Source organism: Heptranchias perlo, chromosome 15, assembly GCF_035084215.1.
Source record: "Heptranchias perlo isolate sHepPer1 chromosome 15, sHepPer1.hap1, whole genome shotgun sequence".
Taxonomy (NCBI): domain Eukaryota; kingdom Metazoa; phylum Chordata; class Chondrichthyes; order Hexanchiformes; family Hexanchidae; genus Heptranchias; species Heptranchias perlo.
Genome location: NC_090339.1, coordinates 4,489,209 through 4,514,126, shown reverse-complemented (window position 1 = coordinate 4,514,126; position 24,918 = coordinate 4,489,209). Strand labels below are relative to the sequence as shown.

General features: G+C 47.1%; 1 protein-coding gene and 1 long non-coding RNA gene across 2 annotated transcripts in view; one reads left to right on the top strand and one right to left on the bottom strand.

The window, feature by feature from the left end:
• The window catches only part of LOC137332842 (interleukin-13 receptor subunit alpha-1-like), a 38,542-nt gene extending 37,460 nt beyond the window's left edge, over nt 1–1,082 (bottom strand). The window contains exon 1 of the mRNA XM_067996778.1: nt 757–1,082. Within this exon, the coding sequence (XP_067852879.1) occupies nt 757–850 (94 nt within the window). The 5' untranslated portion in view covers nt 851–1,082. The remainder of the gene's footprint in view (nt 1–756) is intronic.
• LOC137332843 (uncharacterized) lies at nt 627–24,088 on the top strand. The gene is made up of 2 exons (XR_010965750.1): nt 627–764; nt 23,624–24,088. It is a non-coding gene; the product is annotated as an uncharacterized lncRNA (long non-coding RNA).
• Nucleotides 24,089–24,918: the final 830 nt, after the last annotated feature.

Genomic DNA, 24,918 nt, shown 5'->3' with positions numbered 1-24,918 from the left:
TGTACTTTGTCAAGAACTGAAGGGTCCTCGCCTGACACGCGTGGGGCCGGTCGAGGGTCCCCGCCTGGGGCCGGTCGAGGGTCCCCGCCTGACACATGTGGGGCTGACCGAGGGTCCTCGCCTGACACATGTGGGGCTGACTGAGGGTCCTCGCCTGACACATGTGGGGCTGACCGAGGGTCCTCGCCTGACACATGTGGGGCTGACCGAGGGTCCTCGCCTGACACATGTGGGGCTGACCGAGGGTCCTCGCCTGACACATGGGTCCTCGCCTGACACATGTGGGGCTGACTGAGGGTCCTCGCCTGACACATGTGGGGCTGACCGAGGGTCCTCGCCTGACACATGTGGGGCTGACCGAGGGTCCTCGCCTGACACATGTGGGGCTGACCGAGGGTCCTCGCCTGACACATGTGGGGCTGACCGAGGGTCCCCGCCTGACACATGTGGGGCTGACCGAGGGTCCTCGCCTGACACATGTAGGCGAGGAACCTTCTTGCAGTTTTACTGTAAGTCTGCTCACCCACGGGAATCATGTCTTCAGTCACCAGCAAACACACTGCGTGGAGTCTGGGACTCGCTCCAAACTCTGGCGCAACAGCGTAAAATCCGGGGGGCGGGGGTGGGAAGGAGGAGAGAGGGGAAACTCCAACAAAAAAACACACAGAAACTCAAGAAGAATAAAAACGATTTGAAGAAGAAAAAAAAGCGTTTGATTAAAGAACAGTCGCGGGCTGAGGCTGAGGGCGCACTCACCTGACCAGGTACATCGGTCCTTGACCGCGCCCAGGGGCACAGCGAGCAGACAGGGCACGGAGAGCACGATCAGCCGCCACACCGAGCCCCGCATCTCGCACTCAGGCTCAGGCTCCGGCTCAGGCTCCGCTCACAGCCGCTTCCATCGACCGGCCCGGCTCGGCCCGGCTCGGCCCGGCTCCCTGCCCGGGGCGGTGGGGTGGGGGTCGGACGGGGTGCCGTGCCCGGGGCGGTGGGGTGGGGGTCGGACGGGGTGCCGTGCCCGGGGTCTCTCTCTCGGTCCCGCTCTCTCCTCTCTCCGCTGCTCAAGAAGCGGAAGAATATTTTGGCTCATTAATCACCCAACAACGTCAGAGGGGCGTGGGAGTCTCGGCCTTTTATCTCCAACCATCACCCTCATATATTCCGAGTTCATAGTTTTACTTTCGGCTTGTTTAAAACTCCCCGATTGTTTACAAAACAAGAGAGCTGAACTCTGCCTAATGTCAGCAAACCAAACCCAGCTCCCCCCCCCCAACACATCCCCCCCCCAACACATCCCCCCCCCCCCCCGAACACATCCCCCCCCCCCCCCGAACACATCCCCCACCCCCCCGAACACATCCCCCCCCCGAACACATCCCCCCCCCCCCGAACACATCCCCCCCCCCCCGAACACATCCCCCACCCCCAACACATCCCCCCCCCCAACACATCCCCCCCCCCCCGAACACATCCCCCCCCCGAACACATCCCCCCCCCCCCCGAACACATCCCCCCCCCCCCCGAACACATCCCCCCCCCGAACACATCCCCCCCCCCCCCGAACACATCCCCCCCCCGAACACATCCCCCCCCCCCCGAACACATCCCCCCCCCAACACATCCCCCCCCCCGAACACATCCCCCCCCCCCGAACACATCCCCCCCCGAACACATCCCCCACCCCCACCCCCCCGAACACATCCCCCCCCCCCCCGAACACATCCCCCCCCCCAACACATCCCCCCCCCGAACACATCCCCCCCCCCGAACACATCCCCCCCCGAACACATCCCCCACCCCCACCCCCCCGAACACATCCCCCCCCCGAACACATCCCCCCCCCGAACACATCCCCCCCCCAACACATCCCCCCCCCGAACACATCCCCCCCTGAACACATCCCCCCCCCAACAACACATCCCATCCCCCCCCCGAACACATCCCCCCCTGAACATCCCCCCCCAACAACACATCCCATCCCCCCCCCGAACACATCCCCCCCTGAACATCCCCCCCCAACAACACATCCCATCCCCCCCCCGAACACATCCCCCCCTGAACATCCCCCCCCAACAACACATCCCATCCCCCCCCCGAACACATCCCCCCCTGAACATCCCCCCCCAACAACACATCCCCCCCCTGAACACATCCCCCCCCTGAACACATCCCCCCCCGGAACACATCCCCCCCCCGAACACATCCCCCCCCCGAACACATCCCCCCCCCGAACACATCCCCCCCCCGAACACATCCCCCCGAACACATCCCCCCCCCGAACACATCCCCCCGAACATCCCCCCCCCCGAACACATCCCCCCGAACATCCCCCCCCCTGAACACATCCCCCCCCCTGAACACATCCCCCCGAACATCCCCCCCCCTGAACACATCCCCCCCCCTGAACACATCCCCCCGAACATCCCCCCCCGAACACATCCCCCCGAACATCCCCCCCCCGAACACATCCCCCCGAACATCCCCCCCCCTGAACACATCCCCCCGAACATCCCCCCCCCTGAACACATCCCCCCGAACATCCCCCCCCCCCGGACACATCCCCCCAAACATCCCCCCCCCTGAACACATCCCCCCGAACATCCCCCCCCGAACACATCCCCCCGAACATCCCCCCCCCCGGACACATCCCCCCAAACATCCCCCCCCCTGAACACATCCCCCCGAACATCCCCCCCCCCGGACACATCCCCCCAAACATCCCCCCCCCTGAACACATCCCCCCGAACATCCCCCCCCGAACACATCCCCCCGAACATCCCCCCCCCCGAACACATCCCCCCGAACATCCCCCCCCGAACACATCCCCCCAAACATCCCCCCCCCTGAACACATCCCCCCGAACATCCCCCCCGAACACATCCCCCCGAACATCCCCCCCCGAACACATCCCCCCGAACATCCCCCCCCGAACACATCCCCCCAAACATCCCCCCCCCTGAACACATCCCTCCGAACATCCCCCCCCCCGAACACATCCCCCCGAACATCCCCCCCCCCGAACACATCCCCCCGAACATCCCCCCCCCCCGAACACATCCCCCCGAACATCCCCCCCCGAACACATCCCCCCGAACATCCCCCCCCCTGAACACATCCCCCCGAACATCCCCCCCCGAACACATCCCCCCGAACATCCCCCCCCGAACACATCCCCCCGAACATCCCCCCCCTGAACACATCCCCCCGAACATCCCCCCCCCTGAACACATCCCCCCGAACATCCCCCCCCCTGAACACATCCCCCCGAACATCCCCCCCCGAACACATCCCCCCGAACATCCCCCCCCCGAACACATCCCCCCGAACACATCCCCCCCCCCCCCGAACACATCCCCCCCCGCCCCGGCTCACAGATTGTCCGCACGCTGCAATCAGCCACTGACCATCAGATGGTGCCTGATATGATCGAACATGTTAACCTCCATTTTCTCCCTCCAGAAGCTGCCAAACCTGCTCCGTGTCTATTTTTTAAAAACCCATTCTCTGACTGTGGGCATGGCTCCCCAGGCCGGCCCTTCCTGCCCATCTCCACCCGCCCTGAGGAGGTGCAGGTGGGGCGTCGGCCGCCGCCTTCAATTACTTTGATACAAGTGAGGAGCCTCTCAGCTGAGGGCTGTTCAGAATCAAACAGGAGTCATGGTGTATGGGTAGGCTGGGTAAGAACAGCAAATATCATTCCCGAAAGAACACTAGTGAACATTATATGACATTCTAGGAACATAGGAACAGGAGTAGGCCATTCAGCCCCTCGTGCCTGCTCCGCCATTTGATAAGATCATGGCTGATCTGTGATCTAACTGCCTTTGGCCCATATCCCTTAATACCTTTGGTTGCCTATCTCAGATTTAAATTTAGCAAGTGAGCTAGCATCAATTGCCGTTTGCGGAAGAGAGTTCCAAACTTCTACAACCCTTTGTGTGTAGAAGTGTTTTCTAATCTCGCTCCTGAAAGGTCTGGCTCTAATTTTTTAGACCGTGCCCCCGACTCCTAGAATTTCCATTCTGACCGCTTCATGATCACTGACATTGGATTTTTATTTTCAGATTTTTGAAACTGATTTCAAATTCTCAAACTGCTGTAGTGGAATTTGAACTCATGTCCAGCAATTTAACTGCCACACAACCGTCCCCTTCTCTCCACCCCCATATAACACTCTCTATATATACTTCAACTGGCTGATGAAGTACATAGAGAGTGGAGTGTCTGATTCTTCAGTGGAGATTCCTAGGTCCTTCAACCCCAACTTGGCATTGGTACAGCGAGCCAAGGTAGGCAACCAGCAAAAAACAGCCACCAACTTCAACTAAAACAGCTTGACACAGCCTCCAAAATGGTCACAACCGCCATTTAAAAATAATTACATGAAGAATACGATAATGTTAGGAAAGAAGTCAAAAATACAATTAGGAAAGCAAAGAGGAACCACAAAATTAAAATATCAAAGAATATAAAAAGAAATAGTTAAGTATTCTACAGAAACATAAATCACAAAAGAAAAATCAGGCGAGGGATAGGGCCATTAGGGGATGCACAAGATAAACTCACAGGTAATGACAACGAAATGGCAAAAATATCGAACAATTACTTTGCCTCAGTATTTATCAGGGAGACTAACATGGTGGATACAACATTCGAAGAGGAGATCAAAAAAGCTATAAAGACATTTAAGATAGAAAGGTGGGAGATAATTGAAAACTAATCAAATTTAAAGTTAAGAGCCCTGGTCCAGATGGATTGCATCCACGCACATTAAAAGAAGTTGGGGAAGAGATAGCAGAGGCACTATTACAAATATATAAAAATTCATTAGAAATGGGAATAGTGCCAGAGGACTGGTGAACAGATAATGTTATTCCTATTTTTGAAAAGGGAGATAGAACAAGTCCAGGGAACTATAGACCAGTTAGCTTAACGTCAGTGGTAAGAAAGGTAATGGAATCTTTACTCAAAGATGTAATAGAAGAACATCTAGAAACCGAAAATATTAAAAAGATTCCAGCAGATTGGAAGGTAGCAAATGTAACACCACTATTCAAGAAAGGAGGGAGAGATAAAACAGGGAACTATAGGCCAGTTAGCCTGACATCAGTCGTCGGGAAAATGCTGGAATCCATTATTAAGGAAGTAGTAACAGGGCACTTAGAAAATCAAAATATGATTAGGCAGAATCAACATGGTTTTATGAAAGGGAAATCATGTTTGACAAACCTATTAGGGTTTTTTGAGGATGTAACTAGAGGGTAGATAAAGGGGAACCAGTGAATGTCGTATATTTGGATTTTCAAAAGGCATTCGATAAGGTGCCACATAAAAGGTTGTTACACAAGATAAGGGCTCATGGGATTGGGGGTAATATATTAGCATGGATAGAGGATTGGTTAACGGACAGAAAACAGAGAGTAGGAATAAACGGGTCATTTTGAGGTTGGCAGGCTGTAACTAGTGGGGTGCTGCAAGGATCAGTGCTTGGACCTCTGCTATTTACAATATATATTAATGACTTAGATGAAGGGACCGAGTGTAACGTATCCAAGTTTGCTGATGATACAAAGCTAGGTGGGAAAGTAAGCTGTGAGGAGGACACAAAGAGTCTGCAAAGGGATATAGACAGTTTAAGTGAGTGGGCAGATGAAGTATAATGTGGGGAAATGTGAGGTTATTCAATTTGGTAAGAAGAATAGAAAAACAGAATGGGCGCTAAATTGGGCCGTGTAACGCCCATTGTTTCTGCACTACATGGTCTCTCCGACATCCAAGATGGTGTCTTGGATGTGCATGCACGTTTCCAGCATGACATGCACTGGACGCCATCTTGGTATAGGAGTTAGCGCAGGCGCAGATAACAAACGCTGGAATCATGTAAAGTAGGAAGAAAATGGCTTCAATCAGTGTGCAATGCTGATTTAAAGTGATACACACCATTTTGGGTCTTAACACTTAACTCAATGCACAGTCTTAACCCCGACCATCTGAACATGTCTTAGAGTGCCTGCAGGACCCCCCACCAGCACTATTTAAAGGGACCATGCATGATTTACAGGTTAGTGCTGGATTATTGCCAAGACATTTGTAACTGTTTTTGGAGGTCTCCTAGACTTGAATACTAGGACGCGGGGGCATAGCATAACATTTAGAGCCAGGACGTGCAGGAGTGAAGTTAGGAAATGCTTCTGCATGCAAAGGGTGGGAGACGTTTGGAACGCTCTTCTGCAGATGGCAGTTGATGCTAGCTCACTTGTGAATGTTAAATCTGAGATTGATAGATTTCTGTGAACCAAGGGGATTAAGGGATTTGGGGTTAAGGCGGGTATATGGAGTTAGGTCACAGGTCCACCATGATCTCATTGCATGGTGGAACAGGCTCGAGGGGCTAAATGCCACTGCCACATGCTACCTCCTGATATGCACTACCTTCTCCTGCAAGAACGTGGGACATGTGTCTGGGTGATGTGCCTGTCATGGTTGAATAGCTGCCAGTGTGTGTGGCCTGTGAGTTGTGGGTGGGCGGCTTGAAACAGTGGTAATGTGTAAGGGTGAGAGGAAGCATCTGATTGGAAGAGTTTAGTACTGATGGAAAGAGTTTATTGGTATGTGGGTGACGGGGGTGTAGTGTGTGGTGCAGTTGGTAGGAGAGGCCACTTGACAGTTGACCTCACTCACCTTGACCACTCGTGTCAAAGCATTGAACTTCTTCCTGCACTGCATCCATGTTCATGATGCTGTGCGTCTGGTATTGACTTCGTCCCCCACTGCCTTTTGAGTATATGTCTGGAGGGGCTCTTCTCCCCCCCCACCCCACGGATATAGGATGTCCCTCCTTCAGTCCACCTCTTGCACCAAGGTCTCTAGTGCATCAGCAGAGAACTTTGGTGCATGCACTCTCGCAGGCCTGGTACCAACTTAGATCGGCAGATTGGTGAAGTCTGGCGTGCAGATTGGAGCATGTGGGATTTAGTGGTGCACAACCTTTATTCAATGTTTTAACATAATTCATCAGTGTGTAAACATAGGGATGGGACCTGCATCTGTGTTTTATGTGTGCAATGTCTGATCTCTGTTCTGACTCCATGAAGACAGTAGACTGTTATTTTTAGCAAATAACAGGTACCAGCTAACTTTAAGAGATTTCTAAGTGACATCCTCCCTTTAAGAGATTGCGTTCCCTCTGGTGGTGGAAAGTGCAAATTTTACTGATTCCACATGCAAGGCCTGGAAAGGAACGCTGATTGCAGGTAAGTCCTTGGGTGGGTCGAAACTCGCGTCCTGCCTGCGCAGGGGCCATTGGGCGCAGGGTAATAGCACATCACGCTACCCACGCCCAAAAACGCCCCTATTCAATTTTTCCCTCAATATTTTTTAAATGGTGATAAACTATTAAATGTTGGTATTCAGAGGGATTTGGGTGTCCTTGTCCATGAGCCACAGAAAGTTAACATGCAGGTACAGCAAGCAAATAGGAAGGCAAATGGTATGTTGGCCTTTATTGCAAGAGGGTTGGAGTACAAGAGTAAGGAAGTCTTGCTACAATTCTAGAGTTTTGGTGAGACCACACCTGGGGTACTGTGTACAGTTTCGGTCTCCTTACCTAAGGAAAGATAAACTTGCCTTAGAGGGGGTACAACGAAGGTTCACTAGATTAATTTCTGGGATGAGAGGGTTGTCCTATGAGGAGAGATTGAGTAGAATGGATCTATACTCTCTGGAGTTTAGAAGAATGTGAGGTGATCTCATTGAAACATATAAAAATTTTTTAGAGGGCTTGACAGCGTAAATGCTGATAGGCTGTTTCCTCTGGCTGGAGAGTCTAGAACTAGGCAGCATAGTCTCAGGATAGGGGGTGGGTGATTTAGGACTGAGATAAGGAGGAATTTCTTCACTCAGAGGGTTGTGAATCTTTGGAATTCTCAACCCCAGAGGGCTGTGGATGTTCAGTCGTTGAGTATATTCAAGACTGAGATCGATATATTTTTGGATTCTAAGGGAATTGGGTGGGAAAGTGGAGTTGAGGTTGAAGATCAGCCATGATCTGATTGAATGGTGGAGCAGGATCGAGGGGCCGTATGGCCTACTCCTGTTTGTATTTCTTAAGTTCTTATGTTTTTATTAGTCAGCATGGATTTCAAAAGGGGAGGTCATGCTTGACCAACCTTATTGAATTCTTTGAAGAAGTAACCGAAAGAGTAGACAAGGGTAATGTGGTGGATATAATATATTAGGATTTTCAAAAGGACTTCGATAAGTTTGACTCACAACAAGATGAAAGCATGTGGAGTCAGGGGACAAGTCACCACCACAACAACAACAACAACAGCTCGCATTTATATAGCACCTTTAACGTAGCAAAACATTGTAGGGTGCTTCACAGGAGTGATTATCAAACAAAATTTGACACCGAGCCACATAAGGAGATAATAGAACAGGTGACCAAAAGCTTGGTCAAAAGGGTAGGTTTAAGGAGCATCTTAAAGGAGGAGATACAGGTAGGGAGGCGGAGGGATTTACGGAGGGAATTCCAGAGCTTAGGGCCTAGGCAGCTAAAGGCATGGCCGCCAATGATGGAGTGATTAAAATCAGGGATGTGCAAGAGGCACGAATTGGAGGGGTGCAGAGATCTCGGAAGGTTGTAGGGCTGAAGGAGGTTACAGTGATAGGGAGGGGCGAGACCATGGAGGGATTTGAAAACAAGGATGAGAATTTTAAAATCAAGGTCTTCCCGGATTGGGAGCCAACGTGAGCATAGTGGTGATGGGTGAATGGGACTTGGTGTGAGTTAGGATACGGGCAGCTGAGTTTTGGATGAGCTCAAGTTTATGGAGGGTGGAAGATGGGAGGCCGGCCAGGAGAGCATTGGAATAGTCAAGTCGAGAAGTAACAAAGGCATGGATGAGGGTTTCAACAGCAGATGATCTGAGGCAAGGGGTGGAGGCGGGCGATGTTACGGAGGTGGAAGTAAGTGTCTTGTCAATGGAGTAGATATGTGGATGGGAGCCCATCTCAGGGTCAAATAGGACGCCAAGGTTGCGAACGGTTTGGTTCAGCCTCAGACAGTGGTCAGGGAGAGGGATGGAGTCGGTGGCTAGGGAACGGAGTTTGAGGCGGGGACCGAAGACAATGGCTTTGGTCTTCCCAATATTTAATTGGAGGAAATTTTTGCTCATCCGGTGCTGGATGTCGGGCAAGCAGTGTGGCAAATCAGAGAGAGTGGAGGGGGTGAGGTAGAGCTGGGTGTTGTCAGTGTACATGTGGAACTTGACATCGTGTTTTCAGATCATGTCACCGAGGGGCAGCATGTCGATGAGAACTAGGAGGGGGCCAAGGATAGATCCTTGGGGGTAACAATGTGGGAACAGGAAGAGAAGCCATTGCAGGTGATTCTCTGGCTACGACTGGATAGATAAGAAGGAACCAGGCGAGTGCAGTCCCACCCAGCTGGACGACAGAGAAGAGGCATTGGAAGAAGATGGTGTGGTCAACCATATGAAAGGCTGTAGACAGGTGGAGAAGGATGAGGAGGGATAGTTTACCATGGTCACAGTCACATAGGATGTCATTTGTGACTTTGATAAGGGTCGTTTCAGTACTGTGGCAGGGGCGGAAACCTGATTGGAGGGATTCAAACATGGAGTTGCGGGAAAGGTGGGCACGGATTTGGGAGGCGACAACACGTTCAAAGATTTTGGAGAGGAAAGGGAGGTTGGAGATTGGGTGATAGTTTGCAAGGGCAGAGGGGTCAAGGGTGGGGTTTTTGAGGAGGGGGTGATGTCAGCAGATTTGAAGGGGAGGGGGAAAGTACTGGAGGAGAGGGAACTGTTAACAATATCAGCTGACATTGGGGCCCGGAAGGGAAGTTGGGTGGGGTGCAGTTTGGTTGGAATAGGGTCGAGGGAGCAGGAGGTGGGTCTCATGGTCAATATGAACTCAGACTGGATAGCAAGTTGGCTACAGAACAGAAAACAGAGACTAGAGGTTAAAGGTAGCTACTCAGACTGGCAAAAAGTGGGAAGTGGTGTTCCACAGGGATCAGTGCTGGGACCACTGTTGTTCACAATTTTCATTAACGATTTGGATTTGGGAATCAGAAGTACAATTTCAAAATTTGGGGACATCAAATTGGGGGGGTACAGTTAATACCGAACAAGACTGCGATAAAATACAAGAAGGCTTTAATAAACCTGCAGAATGGGTATGTAATTGGCAAATGAATTTCAAAATAGATAAGTGTGAGGTGTTACATTTTGGTATGAAGAATAAGAAGGCCACACACTGCTTGGAAGTTATGTTAAACTTGTATGGAACCTCGGTTAGACCACACATAGAATACTGTGCACAGTTCTGGTCTCCATATTATAAGAAGGATATAGAGGCACTGGAGAAGGTGCAAAAAAAATTCACAAGGACTATACCAGAGCTGAGAGGGTTAAAAGACTTGCATTTATCTAGCGCTTTTCATGACCTCAACACATCCCAAAGCGCTTTACAGCCAACAAAATACTTTTGAAGTGTGATCACTGTTGTAATGTAGGAAACATGGCAGTCAATTTGTGCACAGCAAGCTCCCACAAATAGCAATATAACAAATGACCAGATAATCTGTTTTTAGCGATGTTGGTTGAGGGATAAATAATGGCCAGGACATCGGGTAGAATTCCACTGCTCTTCTTCAAAATAGTGCAATGGGATCTTTTACATCCACCTGAGAGGGCAGATGGGGCCTCGGTTTAATGTCTCACTTGAAAAATGGCACCTCCGACAGTGCAGCACTCCCTCAGTACTGCACTGGGAGTGTCAGCCTAGATTATGTGCTCAAGTCTCTGGAGTGGGACTTGAACTCACGACCTTCTGAGGCAAGAGTGCTACCAACTGAGCCACAGCTGGCACCTGATAAACTTATTAGAAAAGGCTGAACAGTCTTGGGCTCTTTTCTCTAGAAAAGAGAAGGCTGAGGGGTGACCTAATAGAGGTCTTTAAAATTATGAAGAGGTTCGATGAGGTAGACATAGAGAAGCTATTTCCCCTTGTGGGGAGACCAAAATTAGGGGCCATATAAGATAGTCACCAATAAATCCAATAGGGAATTCAGGAGAAACATCTTTACCCAGAGAGTGGTTAGAATGTGGAACTTGTTACCACAAGGAGTAGTTGAGGCGTATAGCATAGATGCATTTAAGGGGAACCTAGATAAGCACATGAGAGAGAAAGGAATAGAAGGATATGCTGATAGGGTGAGATGAAGAGGGGTGGGAGGAGGCTCATGTGGAGCATAAACGTCAGCATAGACCAGTTGGGCCAAATGGCCAGCTTCTGTGCTGTAGGCTGTATGTAATTCTATGTAAGTAGTTACAAGGGCTTTGTAACTTAAATGGTTAGTATATACAACATTGCTTTAAGAACACAAGAACATAAGAAATAGGAGCAGGAGTAGGCCATATGGCCCCTTGAGCCTGCTGCGCCATTCAATAAGATCATGGCTGATCCTTAACCTCAACTCCATTTTCCTGCCCAATCCCCATATTCCTTGATTCCCCTAGAGTCCATAAATCAATCTCATTCTTGAATAGATTCAGTGACTGAGCATCCACTGCCCTCTGGGGTGGAGAATTCCAAAGATTCACAACCCTCTGAGTGAAGAAATTCCTCATCTAAATCCTAAATGGCCGACACCTTATCTTGAGACAATGCCCCCTAGTTCTAGACACTCCAGCCAGGGGAAACAGCCTCTCAGCATCTACCCCATCAAGCCCTCTCAGAATCTTGTATGTTTCAATGAGATCACCTTTCATTCTTCTAAACTCCAGACAGTATAGGCCCATTCTACTCAATCTCTCCTCATAGGACAACCCTCTCATCCCAGGAATTAATCTAGTGAATCTTCGTTGCACCACCTCTAAGGCAACTATATCCTTCCTTAGATAAGGAGACCAAAACTGTACACAGTACTCCAGGTGCGGCCTCACCAAAGCCCTGTACAATTATAGTAAGGCTTCCTTACTCTTGTACTCCAACCACCTTGCAATAAAAACCAACATTCCATTCGCCTTCCTAATTGTTTGCTGTACCTGCATTTTAATTTTCTGTGTTTCTTGTACGAGGACACCCAAATCTCCCTGAACACCAACATTTAATAGTTTCTCAACATTTAAAAATATTCTGTTTTTCTATTCTTCCTACCAAAGTGAATAACCTCACATTTCCCCACATTATACTCCATCTGCCACCTTCTTGTCCACTCACTTAATCTGTCTATATCCCTTTGCAGTCTCTTTGTATCCTCCTCACAGCTTATTTTCCCACCTAGCTTTGTATCGTCAGCAAACTTGGATACATTACACTTGGTCCCTTCATCCAAGTCATTAATATAGATTGTAAATAGCTGAGGCCCAAGCACTGATCCTTGCAGTACCCCACTAGTTACAACCCGCCAACCTGAAAATGACCCGTTTATCCCTACTCTCTGTTTTCTGTCCGTTAACCAATCCTCTATCCATGCTAATATATTACCCCCAATCCCATGAGCCCTTATCTTGTGTAACAACCTTTTATGTGGCACCTTATCGAATGCCTTTTGAAAATCCAAATATGTTACATCCACTGGTTCCCCTTTATCTACCTTGCTTGTTACATTGTCAAAAAACTCCAGTAGATTTGTCAAACACGATTTCCCTTTCATAAAACCATGTTGACTCTGCCTAATCATATTTTGATTTTCTAAGTGCCCTGTTACCACGTCCTTAATAATGGATTCCAGTATTTTCCTGACGACTGATGTCAGGCTAACTGGCCTATAGTTCCCTGTTTTCTCTCTCCCTCCTTTCTTGAATAGCAGGGTTACATTTGCTACCTTCCAATCCGCTGGGACCATTCGAGAATCTAGGGAATTTTGGAAGATCACAACCAACACATCCACTATATCTGCAGCCACCTCTTTAGAACCCTAGGATGTAGGCCATCAGGTCTAGGGGATTTGTCGGCTTTAAGTCCCATTAATTTTTCCAGTACCTTTTGTTTACTAATATTAACTACTTTAAATTCCTTACTCTCATTAGACCCTTGGTTCCCCACCATTTCTGGTATGTTTTTTGTGTTTTCTACTGTGAAGATAGATACAAAATATTTGCTTAACGTCTCTGCCATTTCTTTATTCTCCATTATAATTTCTCCTGTCTCAGCCTCTAAGAGACCCACATTTACTTTTGCTATTCTCTTCCTTTTCACATACTTGTAGAAGCTCTTACAATCCGTTTTTATATTTCTTGCTAGTTTACTCTCAAATTCTATTTTCTCCCTCTATCAATTTCTTAGTCACCCTTTGCTGGTTTCTAAAACTCTCCCAATCCTCAGGCTTACTACTCTTCTTGGCAACATTATAAGCCTCTTCTTTTAATCTAATACTATCCTTAACTTCTTTAGTTAGCTATGGATGGATCACTTTTCCCGTGGAGTTTTTAATCCTCAATGGAAGTTATGAAATATTTCTTTAAATGTTCACCATTGCTTATCTACCGTCATATCTTTTAATCTAATTTCCCAATCTACCTTAGCCAACTCACCCCTCATACCAATGTAACTGGTTTTGTTTAAGTTTAATTCTATTGGACCAAAAAAGACAACATAAGTAAACGAAAGTCTGAAGTGGGATATTCCAACGTTGAAGGTATAAAATATGTGGTTATTTCTAAGGGATCCAGGCACATGCTCCCTCTGAAAATGTTGATTTTTTCGGTTCAAAATCATGCATTCTAGTTCTTTTATACTTCGCAATTAATTGATTTTTAATTTTAAAAGGAAAAGCAAAGTGACATCTGAATTTTTAGCAGAGCAGTGAATTATTACCGATGCATGATATAATCGTCTCTTGTGTAATACCTAACTCTGCTGCTGGTGGAGTAGTGGTATACACCGAGTTCTGTGAGTTTCGTGCAGGCTCTACCTTGCAGAAACAATTCTTATTCTATTGGAGTCTGCATTTCCCATATCAATCCTATTTATTGAAGTTTGGAAGCTTGTTTCAGTGTTTAATTCGATGGCCCTTAAATCACCTTGCGTACAATATCACAGCACACATAAACCAGTCAAGATGCTTCATAGTTACATTCAGTGAAATGGAAACAGTCAATGGGTGTGATCTATGATGAGATATGTTCCTATTTCAGGTATATTAACGACAGATCAGGTTACAAGGATTCCAATGTCATCTATCTTAAGAGTCATGCAAATTCATCTAAAGTTACACCATACTTCAGAACTCTTGTGCATTCCCCACTTCCCTTGCTCCACCATTGGGAGCCGTGCCTTCAGCCATCTCGGCCCTAAGCTTTGGAATTCCCTCCCCAAACCTCTCCGCCTCTCTACCTTTCCTCCTTTAAAACGCTCCTTAAAACATACCTCTTTGACCAAGCATTTGGTCATCTGTCCTAATGTCTCTTTCTTTGGCTCGGTGTATATTTTTGTTTGATAATGCTCCTGTGAAGCAAGTTGTTGTTGGGGTTAATGTTACTGCACAACCAATATTAGAGCAACTTTTATCTACAAGGCTGTTTCGACAACAGTTGGTTCCACTTTAAAATAATAATGCACAAAGTGCGTTAGAGTCACAAACAGCAACCATTTTGCTGAGACTATTCCCTGATCGAAAAGGAAGGACTTGCTTGCATTTATATAACGGCTTTCATGACGTCTCAAAGCGGTTTACAGCCAATGAAGTACTTTTGAAGTGTAGTCACTGTTGTAATGTAGGAAACAGCCAATTTGGGCACAGCAAGATCCCACAAACAGCAATGTGATAATGACCAGATAATCTGTTTTTACTTATGTTGATTGAGGGATAAATATTGGCCAGGACACCGGGGAGAACTCCTATGCTCTGCTTCAAAATAGTCCCATGGGATCTTTTATATGTGCCAGAGGGGGCAGACTGGGCCTCAGTTTAACGTCTCATTGGAACGACGGCACACTCTGACAGTGCAGCACTCCCTCAGCACTGCACTGGAGCGTTAGCCTGAATTATGTGCTCAAAGTCTCTGGAATGGGACTTGAACCCATGACCTTCTGACTCAGAGGCGAGAGTGTTACCCACTGAGCCATGGCTGCACTGATTTAGTGACTGCGGATGGTGTGTATAAGTAGGCCAAGCACTGGGCAGGAGGGTCACTGCAGCGGCATCGCCAGACAGCATCTATGCCATTTGGCCACTTCTGCCTCAAGTAGCAGCACTTGCATTGGTTCTGGAGATGCAATGTCAGAGGTGCAACTGAAGCTCTCTTACATTTCTGTTGAATTTTTTGTGGGGCCTCGCTATGCATAGAGCAGAGGACCGTTCTCTGCCTGAAGCATTGGCCCATTGCACTCTCATATCTGTACTGGTGACAATTGGTTAAAGATGGAAGGAGAAAGGACTTGCATTCATATAGCACTGCACCGCATCCTCAGGTCATCCCAAAGTGTTTGAAAACCAATGAATTACTTTTGATCTGTAGTAACTGTTATGTAATCAAATTTGACAGCAAGATCCCGCAAACAGCAAATCAGTGAGTGACCAGGTAAAATATTGCACTGTTGGTTGAGGGAGAAATGTTGGCCAAGACACCAGGAGAAGTCCCTGCTTTTCTTTGAAAGGTGCCAGTGGATCTTTTATGTTCACCTACGCAGGCCTTAATTTAACGTCTCAGTTGAAAGAATGCATTTCCAGCAAGGCAGCAAGCTCTCAGGACTGCACTGAAAAGTCAGCCGAGATTATGCACTCAAATCCCAGCATGGAGCTTGAATCAAAAGTTAATTGAATATTGTACCCAATTTTAACACATCTGTTACAAGGGCATGTAGAGTCAAGGGGAGGGAAGATTAACTACGCTTCATTTCTTTGTATTGAGTTTTTAAATCTCAGTCCTGTCAGGCGAGGTTCAGAGGTAGCACTCACACCTCTCAGTTCGAAGGTCGTGGGTTCAAGTCCTAGAGGCTTGAGCACATAATCCAGGCTGACACTCCAGTGCAGTACTGAGAGAGTGCGGCACTATCGGAGGTGTCATCTTTCGGAGGAGACGTTAAATCGAGGCCTCGTCTGCCTCTCAGGTAGACATAAAAGATCCCATGGCACTATTCTGAAGAAGAGCAGGGGTGTTCTCCCTGGTGTTCTAGCCAATATTTATCCCTCTATCACCATCACCAAAGCAGATAATTGGGTCATTTATTTCATTGCTGTTTGTGGGATCTTGCTGTGCGCAAATTGGCTGCCATGTTTTCTACATTGCAACAGTGACTAAACTTTGTTGGCTGTAAAGAGCTTTAGGTCTTAGATCATGCGGTTATTAAAGGCTCTATATAAATGCAAGTCTTACTTTCTTTTTAAATTTCAACTGTTACTATGGGTGTGGCTTTGGAATTTATGGGGTTGGAGCTGAGCCTGAATTCTTTTTAGTGCAAAGTTCCTCCTTGGGAGTGTATTGTAAGTAATTAAACTCTCTGCGTTAACGTGGGTTTGATTTATTTACTATATTTTGTGGAAGTTAGCTAATGGTTAAAAGGAGTGACAGCGTTAGGATAACTGCAACCCTGGCTAAATGTGGGGGTTCCTGGATGGTTCCAGTTTTCAGACCACACACACGCATAGGAAATGTCTCCAACTGCATTCGTTCAAGATCAGAATTTAAGGATCAGTAGGAAACATTGCAACACACATAGGAGGCAGAGGGATTTTTTGGAACACGCGCTCCAGGAGGTGGTCACCCCACAGGCAGACTGGAGGAGGCCATTCAGCCCCTCGAGCCTGTTCCACCATTCAGTCAGATCATGGCAGGTCTGCACCTCGACTCCATTACCCACCTTTGATCCGTAGCCATTGATACCCTTACCTAACAAAGATCTATCATACGAATGCACGAACATACGAATTAAGAGCAGGAGTAGGCCATTCGGCCCCTCGAGCCTGCTGTGCCATTTGACAAGATCATGGCTGATCTGATTGTGATCTCAACCCTACTTCCCCGTCTACTCCCTTGTTAATCAGGAATCTATCTAACTCAGCCTTAAAAATATTCAAAGACCCTGCCTCCACCGCTCTCTGGGGAAGGGAGTTCCACAGACTCACGACCCTCAGAGAGAAAAAAATTCTCCTCATCTCCGTCTTAAATGGGAGACCCCTTATTTTTAAACTGTGGCCCCTAGTTCTAGTCCCTCCCACAAGGGGAAACATCCCCTCAGCATCTACCCCTTCTAGTCCCCTCAGGATCTTATATGTTTCAATAAGATCACCTCTCATTCTTCTAAACTCCAGTGTATACAGGCCCAACTTGTCCAACCTTTCCTCATAAGATAACCCCCTCATCCCAGGAATCAGTCGAGTGAACCTTCTCTGAACTGCCTCTAAAGCAATTATGTCCTTTCCTAAATAGGGAGACCAAAACTGCACACACTATTCCTGATGTGGTCTCACCAATGCCCTGTACAACTGTAGCAAAACATCTCTGCTTTTATATTCCATTCCCCTTGCAATAAATGACAACATTCCATTTGCCTTCCTAATCACTTGCTGTACCTGCATACTAACTTTTTGTGATTCATGTACGAGGACACCCAGATCCCTCTGTACCACAGAGTTTTGCAATCTCTCTCCATTTAAATAATATACTGCTTTTCTAATCCTCCTGCCAAAGTGGACAAGTTCACATTTTCCCACATTATACTCCATTTGCCAAATTTTTGCCCACTCACTTAACCTATCTATATCCCTTTGCAGACTCTTTATGTCCTCTTCACAACTTACTTTCCCACCTACCTTTGTGTCATCAGCAAATTTAGCAACCATACATTCGGTCCCTTCATCCAAGTCATTGATATAGATTGTAAATAGTTGAGGCCCAAGCACTGATCCCTGTGGCACTCCACTCGTTACATCTTGCCAACCTGAAAATGACCCATTTATGCCTACTCTCTGTTTCCTGTTAGCTAACCAATCCTTTATCCGTGCTAATATGTTACCCCCTACACCATGAGCTCTTATTTTGTGTAGTAGCCTTTGATGTGGCACCTTGTCAAAAGCCTTCTGGAAATCCAAGTACACCACATCCACAGGATCCCCTTTATCCATGTTGCTTGTTACTTCCTCAAAGAACTCTAATAAATTAGTCAAACACAATTTCCCTTTCACAAAGCCGTGTTGACTCTGCCTGATTGCATTGAGATTTCTAAGTGCCCTGCTATAACCTCCTTAATAATAGATTCTAGCATTTTCCCTACGACAGATGTTAAGCTAACTGGCCTGTAGTTTCCTGCTTTCTGTCTCCCTCCTTTCTTGAATAGAGGAATTACATTCGCTATTTTCCAATCTGATGGGACCCTTCTAGAATCTAGGGAATTTTGGAAAATTAATCCCAATGCATCTACTATCTCTGCAGCCACTTCTTTTAAGGCCCGAGGATGAAGTCCGTCAGGACCTGGGGACTTGTCAGCTTTTAGTTCTAATAATTTTTTCAGAACCCTTTCCCTGGTGATTGTAAATGTTTTAAGTTCCTCCCTCCCTTTCACCTCTTGATTCACAATTATTTCTGGCATGTTATTTATATTCTCCACAGTGAAGACGGACACAAAATATCTGTTCAATTCATCCGCCATTTCCTTATTCTGCATTATTAATTCCCCAGACTCACTCTCTAGAGGACCAACACTCACTTTACTTACTCTTTTCCTTTTTAAAAACCTGTAGAAGCTCTTACTATCTGTTTTCATATTTCGAGCTAGCTTTCACTCTCAGTCTTGAAAATTTCAATTGTCCCCCAGCATTTTGGGGGAGAGAGTTCCAGATTTCCACTATCCTTTGTGTGGAAAAGTGCTTCCTGATTTTACTCCTGAATGGCCAAGCTCTAATTTTATGATTATGTCTCCTTGTTCTGGATTCCCCCACCAGAGGAAATAGTTTCTCTCTATCTACTCTATTGATTCCCTTTAATGTTTTAAAGGCCTAGATTAGATCACCCCTCAACCATCGAAACTCAAGAGAATACAAGCCAAGAGATAAAGGATGGAGACTAGATGTGAATGATCATCCACTGAGGTGGAAGGGGGAGTAGGAAGGAAGTGCCTTCATAAACTCAGGATGTCCCAACTCACTTCATAGCCAATGAAGTACTTTTGAAGTGTAGTCACTGTTGTAATGTAGGAAATGTGGCAGCCAATTTGCGCACAGCAAGGTCCCACAAACAGCAATGTGATGATGGCCAGATAATCTGTTTTTAGATGTTTGTTGAGGGATAAATATTGGCCAGGACACCGGGAAAAACTCCCCAGCTCTTCTCCGAAATAGTGCCATGCGATCTTTTATGTCCACTTGAGAGGGCAGACTCAGTTTAACATCTCATTTGAAAGACGGCACCTCCGACAGTGCAGAGGCAAGGGTACTGGCACTCAGTCATGCTTCACTAACCTTGAAGAATTATTTCTGCGTTACTCATCAGCTACTTAAAAAAACCTGTCACACAAATCAAGCGCCTTCCTCCCTGTAAACATCAACACCTGGGTGAGTGATAACATTTCTGGAATTCCATCTCATTGTAGCCCTGAGGAACTCCTGCAGCGATGTCCTGGGGCTGAGATGATTGGCCTCCAACAACCACTACCATCTTCCTTTGTGCTAGGTTTGAATCCAGCCACTGAAGTTTTCCCCGATTCCCATTGACATCAATTTTACTAGGGCTACTTGGTGCCACACTTGGTCAAATGCTGCCTTGATGTCAAGGGCAGTCACTCTCACCTCACCTCTGGAATTCAGCTCTCTTGTCCATGTTTGGACCAAGGCTGTAATGAGGTCTGGAGCTGAGTGGTTCTGGCAGAACCTAAACTGAGCATTGGTAAGTAAGTTATTGGTGAGTAAGTGCCGCTTGATAGCAGTGTCGTCGACACCTTCCATCACTTTGCTGATGATTGAGAGTAGACTGATGGGGCGGTAATTGGCCAGATTGGATTTGTCCTGCTTTTTGTGGACAGGACATACCTGGGCAATTTTCCACATTGTCGGGTAGATGCCAGTGTTGTGGAACAGCTTGGCTAGAGGCATGGCTAGTTCTGGAGCACAAATCTTCAGCACTACAGCCGGGATGTTGTTGGGAGGGGTAGCCTTTGCTGTGGTTAGTGCAGATGGTGCAGGATGTCGTCAGTGTGAAGACGGGACTTAATCTCCACAAGGACTGTGCGATGGTCACTGCTAATAATACCATCATGGATAGATGCATCTGTGTCAGTTAGATTGGTGAGGACGTGTTGGTTCTCTCACCACCTGCCGCAGGCCCAGTCTGGCACCTCTGTCCTTCAGGACTCAGCCAGCTCAAACAGTGGTGGTACTACTGAGCCACTCTTGGTGATGGACATTGAAATCCTCCACCCAGAGTAAATTCTGTGCCCTTGGTACCTTTAGTGCTTCCTCCAAGTGCTATTCCATGGATTCATCAGCTGAGGGAGGGTGGTAGGTGGTGATCAGCAGTTTCCTTGCCCATGTTTGACTTGAAGCCATGAGACTTTGTGGGGTCCGGAGTCAATGTTGAGGGCTCCCAGGGCCTCTCCCCCGAATGTATACCACAGTGCGCCACCTCTGTGGGGGGGTCGTCCTACCGGTGGGACAGGACATACCCAGGGATGGTGATAGACGAGTCTGGGACGTTGGCTGATTGATATGATTCTGTGACTAGTCTGTGGGACAGCTCTTCCAACTTTAGCACCAGACTCCAGATGTTAGTGAGGAGGGCTTTGTAGGGTCGACTAGGCTGGGTATGCCTTCGTTGTGTCCTGATTCGATGCCCAGGTCACTGTCCCGTATACCTTGTAGTGGTTTGATATAACTGAGTGGTTTGCAGGGCCACTTTAAGAGGGTAGTTAAGAGTCAACCACATTGATGTGGGATTCGAGTCAAGTATAGGCCAGGCCAAGTAAGGACAGCAGGTTTCCTTCCCTAAAAGACGTTAATAAATCAGTTCCGGTTTTCTGACAATCCAACAGTTTCACGGTCACTTTTACTGTTACTAGCTTTTTATTTCCAGATATTTTTGGAACTGAATTCAAATTCTGAAACTGCCGTGGTGGGGTTTGAACTCACGTTCCCTAGATTATTAGTCTAGCTCTCTGGATTACTGGTCCAGTAACGACCATACTACGGTATCCTTTAGTGTGAAAAGTTATCGTATGAAGCAGGTGGACCAGTTTTGTTGGATGCTCTGCGGACAATCCTCATGATCCATTCATCAACAGGGCAGCTGAAAGCAGAGTCTGATACCAGAGTCCTTTGACATAGATTTAAGGTGAGAGGGGAGAGATACAAAAGGGTCCAGAGGGGCAATTTTTTCACTCAAAGGGTGGTGAGTGTTTGGAACGAGCTGCCAGAGGCAGTAGTAGAGGCGGGTACAATTTTGTCTTTTAAAAAGCATTTGGACAGTTACATGGGTAAGATGGGTATAGAGGGATATGGGCCAAGTGCAGGCAATTGGGACTAGCGTAGTTTTATAAACTGGGCGACATGGACATGTTGGGCCGAAGGGCCTGTTTCCATGTTGTAACTTCTATGAACTCTCCCCAGCAGCAGAGGAAGCTGCTCCTGCAGGTGACACGGGCGAGGACCCTGCACAGGCTCTGACAGCTGACACTGGAGCAGTGAACTTCTTTGAGCGCGAGTTGCTGCTTGCCACTGGCAGGAGACGTGCTTTAGATTCAATGTTAATGTGGATCATACGAACATACGTACGAACATATGAATTAAGAGCAGGAGTAGGCCATTCGGCCCGTCGAGCCTGCTCTGCCATTTGATAAGATCATGGTTGATCTGATTGTGATCTCAACCCTATTTTCCCGTCTACCTACTATAACCTTTGACTCCCTTGTTAATCAGGAATCTATCTAACTCAGCCTTAAAAATATTCAATGACCCAGCCTCCACCGCTCTCTGGGGAAGGAAATTCTACAGACTCACGACCCTCTGAGAAAAAAAAAATTTCTCCTCATCTCCGTCTTAAATGGGAGACCCCTTATTTTTAAACTGTGGCCCCTAGTTCTAGTCTCTCCCACAAGGGGAAACATCCCCTCAGCATCTACCCCTTCAAGTCCCCTCAGGATCTTATATGTTTCAATAAAATCACCTCTCATTCTTCTAAACTCCAGTGTATACAGGCCCAACTTGTCCAACCTTTCCTCATAAGATAACCCCCTCATCCCAGGAATCAGTCGAGTGAACCTTCTCTGAACCGCCTCCAAAGCAATTATGTCCTTTCTTAAATAAGGAGATCAAAACTGCACACAGTATTCTAGATGTGGTCTCACTAATGCCCTGTACAACTGTAGCAAAACATCACTACTTTTATATTCCATTCCCCTTGCAATAAATTACAACATTCCATTTGCCTTCCTAATCACTTGCTGTACCTGCACACTAACTTTGTGATTCATGTACTAGGACACCCAGATCCCTCTGTACCTCAGAGTTCTGCAATCTCTCTCCATTTAAATAATATACTGCTTTTCTATTCCTCCTGCCAAAGTGGACAAGTTCACATTTTCCCACATTATATCCCATCTGACAAATTTTTGCCCACTCACTTAACCTATCTATTTCCTTTTGCAGACTCCTTATGTCCTCTTCACAACTAACCTTCCCACCTACCTTTGTGTCATCAGCAAATTTAGCAACCATACATTCGGTCCCTTCATCCAAGTCATTGATATAGATTGTAAATAGTTGAGGCCCAAGCACTGATCCCTGTGGCACTCCACTCGTTACATCTTGCCAACCTGAAAATGACCCATTTATGCCTACTCTCTGTTTCCTGTTAGCTAACCAATCCTTTATCCATGCTGATATGTTACCCCCTGCACCATGAGCTCTTATTTTGTGTAGTAGCCTTCGATGTGGCACCTTGTCAAAAGCCTTCAGGAAATCCAAGTACACCACATCCACAGGATCCCCTTTATCCACGTTGCTTGTTACTTCCTCAAAGAACTCTAATAAATTAGTCAAACACGATTTCCCTTTCACAAAGCCGTGTTGACTCTGCCTGATTGCATTGAGATTTTCTAAGTGCCCTGTTATAACCTCCTTAATAATAGATTCTAGCATTTTCCCTATGACAGATGTTAAGCTAACTGGCCTGTAGTTTCCTGCTTTCTGTCTCCCTCCTTTCTTGAATAGAGGAATTACATTCACTATTTTCCAATCTGATGGGACCCTTCCAGAATCTAGGGAATTTTGGAAAATTAATCCCAATGCATCTACCATCTCTGCAGCCACTTCTTTTAAGACCCGAGGATGAAGTCTGTCAGGGCCTGGGGACTTGTCAGCTTTTAGTTCTAATAATTTTTTCCGAACCCTTTCCCTGGTGATTGTAAATGTTTTAAATTCCTCCCTCCCTTTCACCTCTTGATTCACAATTATTTCTGGCATGTTATTTGTATCCTCTACAGTGAAGACGGACACAAAATATCTGTTCAATTCATCCGCCATTTCCTTGTTCTCCATTATTAATTCCCCAGACTCACTCTCTCGAGGACCAACACTCACTTTACTTACTCTTTTCCTTTTTATCGGACTGTCCAATGCCCGGATTGCTGATCGATACGGAAATTGTTGATGGCGTCGCAGGAGGAGAATGTCGGAGTGAGAGTGATAACAAGGCCCAAGGGAGTAGATCGAGTGAGCAGATGGAGGTAGAGGAGCCAGCCCCCATCACGGCTATGGTGCCCAGCTCTGGGCGAATGCTGGGGAAGAGGCCAGCGAGTGAGCTTGATCTCCTGATGGGACTTTTCTTTGTGTTAACTAGAGTTGACAATTTTGTGGCCCAATTAGCAGATAGCAGAATACAATCACCGGCTATTTAATGAAATGACCGAACTTTGCATTACGCAGTTTGTATTGGGCTAGCATTTAGATTTTCAGTTTTGATCGTTTTGTGAAAGCAGCACCTTAACCAAGTGGGAATGGCGTCTTTGTGTGACTCATTCATTCATTATAACCGCACTGTACGGTGGAACCTGGTCCCACTGAGTCACCACCTATTTGAGCTCAGACTTACAAACTCAGTACAAATAAAGGATAACGGGAAATGCATTATTTTCAACAACTAACACTTCTTGTCCTGTAAACGTGAAGACAATTGGACGCTCAGCAGTTTACTTTTTAAAATAGGGAAGCACTTTATTACATAAGATATGAGTGAACATAAAAGGACCATTTCAGCTCAGCCCTCCGGTATTTCAACTCGACCAGCCTGGACCCCCCAGACTGGGCCAGCCCCTCTCCCAGACTCAGCCAGGACCCCCCCCCCTTCCCCCCAGGCTCAGCCAAGGCCCCTTCCCCAGACTCAGCCAGCTCCTCCCCCCACCCCAATGTCCCCAGACTCAGCCAGCCTCAGGAATATCTTGGGCTTACATTATCCCTCTTGATCAGGCCCCCAGCAGGAACCACCTTCTCTCTACATTGCCGAGTTTAAAGTTCTCTTGTCATTTCTCATGGCTCACTTGCTTTGTAACTGTCAGCCTTTTTACTCTCCTCTGCATCCCCTCCAATGTATGTACCAGGTGATGACCAAAAACTGGACACCGTAATCGAAGCGAGTCTGCCCAGTGCATTATGAAGGCTCAGCATAGCTGGTATCAAATTATACACCACAGGTATGTGTGGAAACATAGAAATATCGAAAATAGGAGCAGGAGTAGGCCATTCGGCCCTTTGAGCCTGCTCCGCCATTCAATATGATCATGGCTGAACCTCTATCTCAATACCATATTCCCGCTCTCTCCCCTTACCCTTGATGCCTTTTGTGTCTAGAAATCTATCTAACTCCTTCTTAAATATATTCAGTGACTTGGCCTCCACAGGCTTCTGTGGTAGAGAATTCCACATGTTCGCCACCATCTGAGTGAAGAAATTTCTCCTCA